At 46.4% G+C, this 13822-nt stretch overlaps 1 protein-coding gene across 4 annotated transcripts in view; it reads left to right on the top strand.

The window, feature by feature from the left end:
- The first annotated feature begins 351 nt into the window (after nt 1-351).
- LOC110495804 (sodium-driven chloride bicarbonate exchanger) overlaps nt 352-13822 on the top strand; it is a 46885-nt gene continuing 33414 nt past the window's right edge. For 2 of the 4 annotated variants that reach the window (XM_021571244.2, XM_021571242.2), the window contains exons 1-2: nt 352-703; nt 2507-2554. In XM_021571244.2, coding sequence (XP_021426919.2) covers nt 656-703; nt 2507-2554 — 96 coding nt within the window. In that variant the 5' untranslated portion in view covers nt 352-655. Of the gene's footprint in view, nt 704-2506; nt 2555-3896; nt 4138-13822 lie in introns of those variants that run through there. The other 2 variants (XM_036952253.1, XM_036952254.1) reach the window with 2 other exon arrangements.

The raw sequence follows: 13822 nt of genomic DNA, 5'->3' as shown, positions 1-13822 counted from the left end.
TTACGGTCCCAATTTTCTCTCGTGGATTGCAATAGAGCAAATTAATTGCTTTATAGGCTAATTTCATGGGTCAGGCAGCAATCATGGGATCCTTTGTTAAGCACATCGGGAACAGAACCAAAATAGGCAACATTAAAATATAGTAGCCTACGTGTTTTTTGTTGTGTCCTTGGTAGCCTGCCTAATACCTAATTACATATTGTCCCAAATGAACATAAATATATGTCAAGATAGCTACTAGAGCCCAATTCTGTTTTATTCTGAGCTTCTCCGGTGTCGTGCGTTCATGTCCTGTTCTATTGAGTGCAACCCGTCCTAAACCAATATTCTGTGTATCATTTTTAAGAATGTGTGCAAACTTGGAGCAACGCGCGCCACGGTAGACGCAATCTATATCGTGCTGCGCTTCATTGCCTCACGTGTGCTCCACCTCGTCATGTAGCGCAAATTGCACTCTCCAAGCTTGAGCGAGTGAATGGGAAATCGCTACCCCATGCCTAAATGATGTAGGACTGGAAGAGGAGGATGCTTATCTTAATTTGAGAAAATCAACCCAGTTTACATAAGGGTTCACCCTGATTTAGCCCGGCAACACTAGACATAAGAAGACAAAAGGAGCATATCAAGTCTACAGAGAAAGCGAGGCAAGGAAAATATGGACATAACGGACCAAGGAGCACAAATGGAGCCGCTACTACCCTTGGTAAGGATGTCCCATAGGCAACCTACAATAGGCAACCATTGTGTTTTCACTGAAAAATGGATTTCATATCGTTGATTGAGAATGTCGATGTGGGGATTGAACACACCACCATAGACCAGCCTGTGTGTGCAATACATTTGAAATAAATCATAGTCTTTGTATGTTATTACATTCTAAAAATGACAAAACTGTAGTAGGCCTAATACAGGTAAGTAGGTTATTACCTAGTTTTATAGACCGGTTTGCCAAGACAACGGTTTTATCCCAAATATCGAGACATCGTAATGTTTGTGACGATTTTTTTAGTCTGGACCATCCTGGATCTTTTTGTTTGTTTGTTGTGCTGGACCAATAGACCTACATTAATATTGTCATCAAATTGGGCTAATAAAATGTTCAGAATTTTTGTTGCTTAGTCTGCTACAACATCAAGTACCTATAGAATACGGTAATTAACCTGCTTTAGAAAGATACGGCCGTCTTTATTTACCTATTACAAATGCCTCATTTTCTTTACATCCACTAATTTCTCATCTAATGCCACAGCTGACACATTTTGTTTCTTTGATAAAGAATGATGTAGGCCCATGTCTTTGTTGAGTCTGCAGTTGATGTGTCTGTGGTTCCAGTTCAATTGGTCCCTTGTTGGATAACCTTATGGTGGAGCTGATTTGGGAATGTCTGTCATCTCGTGAACGTTCATCAGGACCTCGAGTCAGACGCGACCTAAAATCACCGCTGATCACCAAAGTCTTCATAGGTAGAAGAACTATGGTGAAGTCCTATTCAGTCTGCCTGTCAATCACTGGTTATGGTGCAAATAAAATAAGCCATTTAAGAGTTTTTGGACAGAGCCAGCTCCTATAATTAAGGACAGCTGTAAGTTCACGGCCCCTTGCCTTTATGGTAGTTTACTACTAGGCAGTGGACATCGGGCTCATCTGATATCTGATTGGACCCATTAGGATCTATAGGTGTATTACTAAGGTAAGCCACAGACAGACGCTACTCGTCAATAAGAACCAGAGGTTTTCTCTCTCTCACCCTGTAGGACACACTCTTTCTATGGTCAATCCTCGGCCATAGACCAGATTGATGAACCGTAACCTATACATGCTTCTGCATGTTGGACAGAGACCATGTGTTATTAAACGGGTGACGACACTCAGTGGTGTCCAAAGGCTGTGCCTGTTCCAGCGGTCAGGTCCTGTTTAGCATTCCGGTGATTCGCGTGTTGAGGAAGGGCCGCCTCAAAGCCAGGGAGAGGAGAAATAGGACTTTTGTTCAAACGCCGTTGAAAACATTGTTTCCCTTTTTATGAATAGGTCATTATAAAAAGAAAAACAACATTGATAAATACAATTAAAAAACATTGATTAATTACATTGATAAAGCAGGCGTCTGTGTGAGCCTACTTAACCAGTGCTGTAGATTGACCGCAGGTTGACCATGACATGGGACGCTTTTGTTCACTGACTTAATGCAGAGTGCAGTGCCCTGTCATCATAACTCTTGGCTGCCTAGCTGTAGCGTGTTTCCTGAATCCCAATGCGTTGCCATAGTTGCTAAGAGTCGTTGTGTGGATACGTGAGGTGATAGTAGGAGTGAGTGTTCTGTGGAAATCCTCACTGTATGACAAACAAAAAATGTCATGTAAACTTGTATTAGAAACCTGGGGACCGGCAGTGATTGCATAGCACTCAATGACTTCCAGTGTGAAGATGCGTAACTAAGCAAGACTGGATTATGCATGGAAACAATCTCCTGTGGATTGATGTTGTACTTTGACCTTGTTATTTACAGGAACCAGGCCCCCAGAGCCCTCAGATACCTCAAGGAGACAAGAATGTGGTGAGTACTTCTGCTTTCATACCAAGCCAAGCATGCAGGATACATCCTACTACTTTTGTTCAGTGATACATGAGTCCTTTTGAGTTCCACTACAGACAAGCCACTTCATGCAGCAAATGTGCAGGTATCCATTTAAAACCGTCTTGGTTATGAACGTCACGGAACATCCATCTGGCAAGCTTCCAAAGACCTGAGTCAGAGTTGAGATAAGAGCTCCCCAACCAAGACCTTCACAGAAATCGGTCATTGACATCAACGGGAAACCTGAGTCAAGCGCACTGATTCCACATCAGAAATATATATGCTGGCATATATTGGGCAGAGGCAAGGGTGTTGGGAGTTAGAGCTGGAGACAGGAGATGGAGAGTGTGTGATGTAGTAAAGATGGGACGGAATGTTGAGCCCTAATCCTAGACACAGTGAGCCTGGCTGGTCTTCTGGCTGGAGTGGATCCAGTGTGGACAAACGGGGGAGGTCTGTAGAGCAGGGTCGGTATAGCAGACAGAGGTACCCTGTTCTCTTGGACAAAATGTTCCTGGAAATAGTGGGGCATCTCTGTCTGACTGGGTGATCCGACTGTGCAGAGCCAGCCCCACTGTAGCGAGATAAGTGCCTAGACCGGCTGTGCGCCCTTGGATGTTTAATTATAGCGGATAGAGGGAGCTAGATGAAGAGAGAGGGGGGGAGGAAGAGAGAGAGGGGGGGAGAGAAGATACAGCTAAGAGAGATGCTAGTGCTTTTTCGTCATGTTTCTGATAGTTTCCCCAACAATCCTATTCATCATCCGTGCCTAAATTGTTATTGATCCAGTACTACTGCCACTGGTAATGTATGTCATTAGGTAGTGTAGAAGAAGAAACGCTTGAAGCGCTGGATCCATTTCCATTACAGCATGTTTCTGCCACAGTGTTCCGCTGACCATGCAGCACAGACGGAGTACAGTGTCATAGGCAGGAGACACACACACACACACACACACACACACACACACACACACACACACACACGCAGGATGACTGCAGAGTAGAAACGCCTCATACCATGTCCCTGTGGAGGTGGGTTGGATCAGATGTGGCAGGTGCAGCGGTGAGAAGTCCTAGGGCTTTTCAGTTCGAACCCCACAGAAGAAGGGTCTGTGTGTGTGTGTGTTTTGCTTACCGTGACTTAGCTACAAGCCTCTCTTAGATAAGAGGGCCACAACACCACACAGCCCAGCATCGGTGATGTCAGCAGCTCGCTAATCTCACAGGGGATTGGTGGATGGATGCTTGTCAGAAAACATCGGAGCCCGTCTGGATCAGAGCTGGGCAGTCTGAGCGCTTGTTTGTGTTGCGAAGTTGCTGTCAGGATGAGGCTGGCTGGCATGGGGAAGAGGAACCGGTGAGAAGAGCCTGGCTCGACCTTACCGCCAATACCTTTAGCCGACAAACACCGGTTCTGTCCGGGGCTTGGATTCTGAGCTTCCATCTTGCGGTCTCTCGACCACTGTAAAACCAAGAAGAAATCTTGGGCATCCTTGCCCACACTGATGCGCCATGTTATCGGGGAGCTTGGACCCCAACTCCAATGGATTTAACTGCCAGGTACGTCTCTGGGTTTAGCCTGTGCCACCTGAGGGAGGTTGGCACATAGGGGGTGGCACAAAGAATGGGATGGAAATGCTGATGATGTTGAGGTAGCCTAAACTGTTAGTTGTTGCGTCACAACATTGTTTGTGTTCATGTAAGAATATATCCTGATTGGCGTTTTAGCTCATATTTGGGGTTATGAAAGTATACCACTGCAGACTTCTCATGCACACATTCACGTCATGATTCCTCGACAGTGACATTGGACAGAATCAATATACAACATTATTGATGGATCGCAAACGGGCCATTTTACTGAACGCTTTGGCAGATTAACATTGAAGTCACAACAGGGCAGAGTGAATGGCCTTCAGTTCAGTATTCTAGTGTTGGTTAATGCGATGCCTGATCACTGCTGTTGTTCTGCAGTAGAGGCTAGCTGTGCTGCAGATCTCCTGGCACAGGAAAAGGTCCCGAGGAGCTACTGACAGATGGGTCTTGAGCACTCTCATTTTGTGAGTGGTGGGAGATCGAGCTAGAGATTATACCCACTGTCATTAACCCGATTGATCTTTGAGAGAAGCAAATGACCTAAACTGACCTAAACTGTTTGTGTTTGTCTTTGTCCGTTTATGGCTACTTCAGAAGCATTGCTGTTTGTTGATGTCTTTTAGGTTTTGGATTAAACTGTCTTGATGTCACTAAGTGAATAGGAAAGCCTGTGATAGAGAGGTATGGCTTCGAGAAGCTCTGCTGTGATGCTGATGCTGAGCACACTGCCATTGCCACGGTAACCACGGCCATCTGTAGGGATCAGACCTGTGACGACGTCTGCCCTTATCCAATCAGATGGCTCTGGTGTAAGGGGTTCCGCCCATGCTAATCCACTAGCTGTAGCTATATAGAATCCCCTCGGCTTGAAACACATGTACAGTACTCTCATCCACATTAGACTGATCTACAGTCAGTAATCCTCTATCCAGTAGATGAGGCTTTGTGAAAAGTCACATGCTATATATGCTTCAGATTCACATAGGTGTTGTTGGTCAAAATAATAAATAGAGATGTTCTTTAATGTATACCTCATGGCCTAGATATCCTATGAAGGTAAATGTTGATCATCTCTGCAGGTTCCGTGCGTCACAGAACTCCCTGAGAGACACATGAGGAATGTGGAAATTGGGTCACAAGGCTGGTGTGTGTGTCCTGGAAAGCTGTATTCTAACCTACCCGGCTTCTTGGAAACGGCTCGTGTGAAAGCTCCGGGGTGAAGTTTCCCCTAGGTACAGATTTAGGATCAGCGTCCCCTCCCCCAATCCTAACCTTAACCATTAGTGGGGGGAAAAAGCATAGCTGACCTCAGGTCAGCATCGAGGGGCAACTTCACCCTACACCCGTGTGAACAGATAGGTCTGTGATTTTTACTGGCAAGGATATGGGTACATAACCCAGGCACACCTTTTGGTCAACATTAGGAGACATCCTCTGTGTTTATTGTTTCTTAATGAGTTCCATAATACTTCCTCCCCCTGAAAGATAACATCAGCAGACCATCTCCTCTAGTGCAGCAGCCAATCATATTGTTCTCTCTGCCGGAGGTCGACCTGAAGTCCCAGGATGTCATTATGATTTGTAGGTGGTTTACATTTTAAACAAAGACTTTGTTCACAACCGGGATGTGCAACCCTGGCCCTGGGGTTGCAGACTGTGTGCTAGCAGGCTTTTGTTCCAGCCCTGCATTTAACACTTCTGATTCAACTGGTTACATTTAGTGCATTATCAAACCAGTTCCTCTTCGAACTCAAAACAAAACAAAACAAAATGTATTTCCTGTGCTGAAAATCATCATCTCCTTGAATACGGTAATTAGAATATAAATGCTCAAGGGAAAAGGAGATCTCAGGCAAGGTCCTAGAGTGGTTCTCGAAGGAAGGAATGACGCACAGCAGTGTGTGTGAGAGTTAAAGACGAGAAAGGAAGTCGTTTTTAAGGGAACTGAAAGTGTTGGGTGCAGTTTATTTCAGAACACATCAGTCGCTTAGTTGAGAGACCTCTACACGCCATGCTCTTTGTTGAAAGCCACCCGACCATCTGTCTGTTTGATGAGAGCATGTCGTTATCACAAAATTGGACATGAAGAGGTTGCTACGGTTCGTACTGACCTAACATGTGAGGGGAACGCAGGTGCTATCGTTACACACACCGTGTGTGTGTGTGTGTGTGTGTGTGTGTGTGTGTGTGTGTGTGTGTGTGTGTGTGTGTGTGTGTGTGTGTGTGTGTGTGTGCTCACTCAGGTTCTATACTGACTAAAAATATAAACGCAAAATGCAACAATTTCAATATTTTTACTGAGTTATAGTTCATATAAGGAAATATATTCATTAGGCACTAATCTATAGGTTTCACGTGACTGGGCAGGGGTGCAGCCATGAGTGGCCAATCAGGATTATTTCTCCCCCCTCTCCACCCCTCCTCAGACGATCCCGCAGGTGAAGAAGCCGAATGTGGAGGTCCTGGTCTGCGGTTGTGAGGCCGGTTGGACGTACTGCTAAATTCTCTAAAACGACATTAGAGTCAGTTTATGGTAGAGAAATTAAAATTCAATTCTCTGGCAAAAGCTCCGGTGGACATTCCTGCAGTCAGCATGCCAGTTGCACGCTCCCTCCAAACTTGAGACATTTGTGCTGTTGTGTGACAAAACTGTACATTTTAGAGTGACCTTTTATTGTCCCCAGCACAAGATGCACCTGTGTAATGATCATGCTGTTTAATCAGCGTCTTGATATGCCACACCTGTCAGGTGGATGTATTATCTTGGCAAAGGAGAAATCTTCAGTTTATGAAACATAGGACCAGTGTATATTGCCTCATTTGTCATCACCTCCAAGCCTCCAGTGCTCCTTCGTGGCTCGTCCTTGTTACCAGTATCAGTTAGTACAGCTTAGAGGTTTGATTAGATGGTATATACTGTAGCTACGAAGTGACTTTTTCATAGCAGATTAGAATTTATGCAGCAGGTTAAGAGAATTACCCTAACCTTAACCCTTATCCTAACCCTAAACTTAACCCTTACTCTAACCATTAGCCTAACCCTTATTCTAAACCTAACCATAACCTAAGCAAGCAGTTGCTTATCAACAGATAGTTTGTTGGTAGTATGATGCTCTACAGATAGAAAATCTGGACTATCCAAATCTGGACTGAATTAGGTTAGGAAAATGGTTAAGGTTAGCTAAAATGCTCTCCTAACCTGCTACAAAAAGTAACTTTCGTTGGTAGCTGTACTCCATCTAGTCACATCCCTTATCTAAGTCAATTAGCTTCCTGGTGGTCTGACCTCTCTCAGGTCTCAGGAAACACTGACTGACTCCTAAGGTCACAGTCACACCCACTCCATAATAGTCCATTGATGTCAGAACTCATCAGAATGAGTGGTGGCTGGTGGGGATACAGACTACTAGGTTACTCTGGGTCAGTTGTCGTGTCCCAGGGTTGGGGGCTGATTTGGGTCAGTGGTGTATTGTATTGATAGGCTAGCTGGCTGGGGGAATGAAAGCGCCACCTGTGAAACTGTAATTCTATTCTGGGCCACCTGCTGTTTGTAATCCGTAGAGGGATTTTGGTTTCGGAGGCTTTCGGCCTGATTCTTGTTTTTTTGTTGCTTCGTCACTGTCACGGAAAAAAAAGCGACAAAAAGTACGATTTGACAGACAAACATTGTGTTCATATTCACTTTTGTACCTTTTCACTTCATAAAGAACGTGTGTCCTTGATGTTTTTGGATTCAACGCAGGAAACCTGTTTACAGGGTTGTTTAGATGAGATGTTTTATTGTCACATAGGCCCTGCAATAGACTAGCGCCCTGTCCAGCGGGAGTACTTGTGCATCAATCTGCCTCACGCTACAGAAACAGGAGATAGCCTCCTGCGCTATGGGCCATTCTGGCTCGGACAAAGCTTACTTACTAAATAGACAACCGATACCCCTCCCATCCCACCTCTACCGCCAAATCTGTATATCAGCAAATATAAGCGTATCGGATGCAGTCCAGATTAAAGGGGGACTGTTGTAAAGTTCAATTAAATAGTTTGATGAAGCTCTTCCTTGTCCCTGTTCTGGGCTCTATTTTCAAGGCTGTGTTCCAAATGGCCCTGTACTGCACAGATGGTACATACAGTTAGTCAGCTTGACAGGAAGGAGCAGGGTGCATCAGTGAGCAACACGTGTTTATTTTTTAACATTTATTTTACCTTTATTTAACTAGGCAAGTCAGTTAAGAACTAATCCTTATTTTCAATGACGGCCTAGGAACAGTTAACTGCCTTGTTCAGGGGCAGAATGACAGGTTTGTACCTTGTCAGCTCGGGGATTCGAACTTGCAACCTTTTGGTTACTAGCCCAACACTCTAACCACTAGGCTACCCTGCCACGAGATGGGGGCTGCTGTAGCCCTGAACTGAATACCAAACAACTGTGCGTCTTTCTCCTCTATCTCTGTCTGTCTCCGAGAGACGCTTTAGGATAAGAATAAGACTGCGCTTTCAGTAAATAGTTAAATGACACATAATAAATCATGGATAATTGCTGATGGGAAATGCAGAAAATTCAGCTACATGCCATTTCTAATACATCTATGTGGAGTTCATAGAGTACAGGAGAGTGAGCCTTGGTGTCTAGTAAACAGAGAGGAGGGAGAGAAGCCAATGGCAGGCATCTTTCCAAGGTCAACCCTGAACTCGCCAAACGTGGAAATCAGATAGATGTCAACCTCTTCATCCTCCTTTGGTTTTCAGTCCAGGGCTACAGCAGCTTCCCCTTCCCCCTACATGATGTCAACTTCCTCATCCTCCTTTGGTTTTCAGTCCAGAGCTACAGCAGCTTCCCCTTCCCCCTACATGATGTCAACTTCCTCGTCCTCCTTTGGTTTTCCGTCCAGAGCTACAGCAGCTTCCCCTTCCCCCTACATGATGTCAACTTCCTCGTCCTCCTTTGGTTTTCAATCCAGAGCTACAGCAGCTTCCCCTTCCCCCTACATGATGTCAACTTCCTCGTCCTCCTTTGGTTTTCAGTCCAGAGCTACAGCAGCTTCCCCTTCCCCCTACATGATGTCAACCTCTTCATCCTCCTTTGGTTTTCAATCCAGAGCTACAGCAGCTTCCCCTTCCCCCTACATGATGTCAACCTCTTCATCCTCCTTTGGTTTTCAATCCAGAGCTACAGCAGCTTCCCCTTCCCCCTACATGATGTCAACTTCCTCGTCCTCCTTTGGTTTCCAATCCAGAGCTACAGCAGCTTCCCCTTCCCCCTACATGATGTCAACTTCCTCGTCCTCCTTTGGTTTTCAATCCAGAGCTACAGCAGCTTCCCCCTACATGTGTTGCTCTGCTCATTCCTATCAAGCTGACCAACTGCCTGCAGAACTAGGCCTGGATATGTGTTTGTTAGCATGCTCATTTCTCTGTGCATTTATATGTGTGTGTGTGTGTGTGTGTGCGCGCGCGCACGTCCGGGCATGGAGAGCAACTCCCACCCCACGCTGGCTGCTCTGATGTCATCACCAGGCAGAGAGCATGATAGGAGCTGATTTAATCAGTGCTGTGTATATCTCATCCAGGGTTAGATCCTGGGATTTACACACCGATGGCAAAAGGTTAGCATTTGTGGGGAGATGAAATCTGTGACGGGGACGCTCTCTCTGCCGCTCTTTCATCAGTGTTCTGCAGCCTGCAGGAGATCCCGTCCCCAACATCACGCTATTAAGAGATAGAGACAGAAACCTGCTGCAGGCCGGAGATGCGGTCTCATTTGTCAAACTGAACAGAAGACACGGAGCACCACTCTGTCCTCCTATAGTGGTCCCGGGCACAGAGAAAGACAGTTGGCGTTCTAGAAGGATTTATTGACCTATTTTCTCAACGTGTTGATCTAACGAGACTTCAACATGAGGTCATGAGCAAAGTCTCTGTTAAGATTGTGTTGTGAGCCTCCCGGGTGGCGCAGCGCTAGCTGTACCACCAGAGATTCTGGGTTCGAGTCCAGGCTCTGTCACAGCCAGCCGCGACCGGGAGGCCCATGGGACGACGCACAATTGGCCCAGAGGAGTCCGGGTTAGGGAGGGTTTGGCCGGCAGGGATATCCTTATATCCTTGTCTCATCCCGCACTAGCGACTCCTGTGGCGGGCCGGGCGCAGTGCACGCGACCAGTTCGCCAGGTGTATGGTGTTTCCTCCGACACGTTGGTGCGGCTGGCTTTCCGGGTTGGATGGGCATTGTGTCAAGATGCTTGGTTAGGTTGTGTTTCGGAGGATGCATGGCTCTCGACCTTCGCCTCTCCCGAGTCCGTACGGGAGTTGCAGCGATGAGAGACAAGACTGTCAGCAGCTTCCCCTTCCCCCTACATGATGTCAACTTCCTCGTCCTCGTAACTATTGGATACCACGAAATTGGGGAGAAAAAAGGGGTAAAAAGAAAAAAAGATGTGTTGTGGGCTCAGAGTCCTTTCCATTCCAACTCCCTCAGACCAGCAAGATAATTGAAATTTGATTCATTAATAAAATTAGTATCACGAATGACACTTCTACTTATGAATTGAACCGGGATTCATCTCCTAAATTCACTGAATTGAAATTGAATTGGCACTCAACCCTGAAGAGGATGAAAAGTATTTGATCAGACCCAGACATTCTCATAGGTACATTTTCTAACGGGCTAAGAGCCAGGGAGCAGGAGGTGGGGGATTTCATTATGATGTCACTGAGAACGAGGGGATTTCCCAGGGGGCCATGGGTCCTCCTGGGGATAGCAGCAGCAGCAGGGTCTGCCCCCGGTCACCCTTCACATTTCTCCAAGGGTGGTCTCTTGCGCTCCACTCTCTGCTATGACAGCCATGCTGCCTGAGAAATAGAATGGGTATACATCAAAGGGACTCTGATTATAACATGGCTGATTAGGACGTCTGTCTGTCTGTCTGTCATTCCTCTTTTAATACTTCTTCCCACAGCCTCTATACTAGAGATCTCAGTCAGACTGTTTCAGCTGTGTATGTGGAAACAGCTTTGCCTGTGTCCAACTTCTCAGATAATCAGTGAGCACACTGACACTGCCCACATGATGGGTCAGTGGACCATTCCTTGACGTAAATGAATTGACATCCAATATCACATTTACAAACAAACCAGCCCTGAACACGTTTGTATACTTTCTATTGATCATTCCTTCATCTGAGAAATCACCCTCCACATATGAGACTCTAATGTGATCTCTACGGCCACAACCCACCCAACCCCCCCACCATCTGTCCAGAACGTTCCCATGATCCTCTAGGCTCAGTCACATGGGCGTGCATGTGTGGGTGCCTCCTCTCTTCAGCAACCTGGCCTGGGCTAGCCTAATCTTCTTCAGCATCCTGGCCTGGGCTAGCCTAATCTTCTTCAGCATCCTGGCCTGGGCTAGCCTAATCTTCTTCAGCATCCTGGCCTGGGCTAGCCTAATCTTCTTCAGAAACCTGGCCTGGGCTAGCCTAATCTTCTTCAGCATCCTGGCCTGGGCTAGCCTAATCCTCTTCAGAAACCTGGCCTGGGCTAGCCTAATCTTCTTCAGCATCCTGGCCTGGGCTAGCCTAATCTTCTTCAGCATCCTGGCCTGGGCTAGCCTAATCTTCTTCAGCAACCTGGCCTGGGCTAGCCTAATCTTCTTCAGCAACCTGGCCTGGGCTAGCCTAATCTTCTTCAGAAACCTGGCCTGGGCTAGCCTAATCTTCTTCAGAAACCTGGCCTGGGCTAGCCTAATCTTCTTCAGCATCTAGGACTGTAGGACCATCTTTGATTGGTCTGTAGCCACAGTCATCCAGTCACGGGATGCGTATGTAATGGAATATTATTCCCTGTATAGTGCACTGCTTTTGACCAGCATTCTAAATGGAATGCAGAATCATCATACACAATCATTTGTAATACTGTCCAGATTGATCTGAACTGCAAAGATGCTTCATATATCATTTCTGTAGTATAATTGAGTTATGTTAATAAGCTCTGGTTTCTTACCTGTGGGAACTGGGGGGTAGAGTCCAGGGCCAGAGTCATGGCCAGGGTTACTTCCAGCTGTGGGGTAGAGCCAGTCTAGGCACAGGGTTACTTCCAGCTGTGGGGTAGAGCCAGTCTAGGCACAGGGTTACTTCCAGCTGTGGGGTAGAGCCAGTCTAGGCACAGGGTTACTTCCAGCTGTGGGGAAGAGCTAGTCTAGGCACAAGGTTACTCCCAGCTGTGGGTTAAAGCCAGGGGACAGGGACAGGGTAAGGGTGGTTCCAGCTGTGGGTTAAAGCCAGGGGACAGGGCCAGGGTAAGGGTGGTTCCAGCTGTGGGTTAAAGCCAGGGGACAGGGACAGGGTAAGGGTGGTTCCAGCTGTGGGTTAAAGCCAGGGACAGGGCCAGGGTAAGAGTGGTTCCAGCTGTGGGTTAAAGCCAGGGGACAGGGACAGGGTAAGGGTGGTTCCAGCTGTGGGTTAAAGCCAGGGACAGGGCCAGGGTAAGGGTGGTTCCAGCTGTGGGTTAAAGCCAGGGGACAGGGCCAGGGTAAGGGTGGTTCCAGCTGTGGGTTAAAGCCAGGGGACAGGGTAAGGGTGGTTCCAGCTGTGGGGTAAAGCCAGGGACAGGGACAAGGCCGGGGTTGCTGTGGGTTAAATCCAGGGTCAGGGTCAGGGTCAAGGCCAGGGGGGCTTCAACCTTAACAACCTCTGCCTGGAGCTTAGCAGGCTGTAAACAGACAGAGCCGTGTAACAGCAGGACAACAACACATATAGCCAAACTAAACAATCATTTGGGACAGAGATCATTTTGGTCCAATTATAATGCACCTAAACTGCTTCACATTTGACTTCTGTGGTATAATTGTGTTATGTTAATAGACTCTGGTGTCTTACAGTTGAAGTCGGAAGTTTAGATACACCTTAGCCAAATACATTTAAACTCAGTTTTTCACAGTTCCTGACATTTAATCCTAGTAAAAATTCCCTGTCTCTGGTCAGTTAGGATCACCACTTTATTTTAAGAATGTGAAATGTTGGAATAATAGTAGAGAGAATGATTTATTTCAGCTTTTATTTCCTTCATCACATTCCCAGTGGGTCAGAAGTTTACATACACTCAATTAGTATTTGGTAGCGTTGCCTTTAAATTGTCAAACTTTTCAGGTAGCCTTCCACAAGCTTCCCACAATAAGTTGGGTGAATTTTGTCCCATCCTTCCTGACAGAGTTGGTGTAACTGAGTCAAGTTTGTAGGCCTCCTTGCTTGCACACACTTCTTCAGGTCTGCCCACAAATTATCTATAGGACTGAGGTCAGGGCTTTGTGATGGCCACTCAAATACCTTGATTTTGTTGTCCTTAAGCCATTTTGACACAACTTTGGAAGTATGCTTGGGGTCATTGTTCATTTGGAAGAGCCGTTTGCGACCAAGCTTTAACTGATGTCTTGAGATGTTGCTTCAATATATCCACATAATTTTCCTTTCTCAGGATGCCATCTATTTTGTGAAGTGCACCAGTCCCTCCTGCAGCAAAGCACCCTCACAACATGATGCTGCCACCCCCGTACTTCACGATTGGGATGGTGTTCTTCAGCTTGCAAACCTCCCCCTTTTTCCTCCAAACATAACAATGGTCATTATGGCTAAACAGTTTTTTTTTGTTTCATCAGACCAGA

The sequence above is a fragment of the Oncorhynchus mykiss genome, chromosome 18, assembly GCF_013265735.2.
Source record: "Oncorhynchus mykiss isolate Arlee chromosome 18, USDA_OmykA_1.1, whole genome shotgun sequence".
In the NCBI taxonomy this organism is placed as follows: domain Eukaryota; kingdom Metazoa; phylum Chordata; class Actinopteri; order Salmoniformes; family Salmonidae; genus Oncorhynchus; species Oncorhynchus mykiss.
This window is presented reverse-complemented; position numbering and strand designations above follow the sequence as displayed.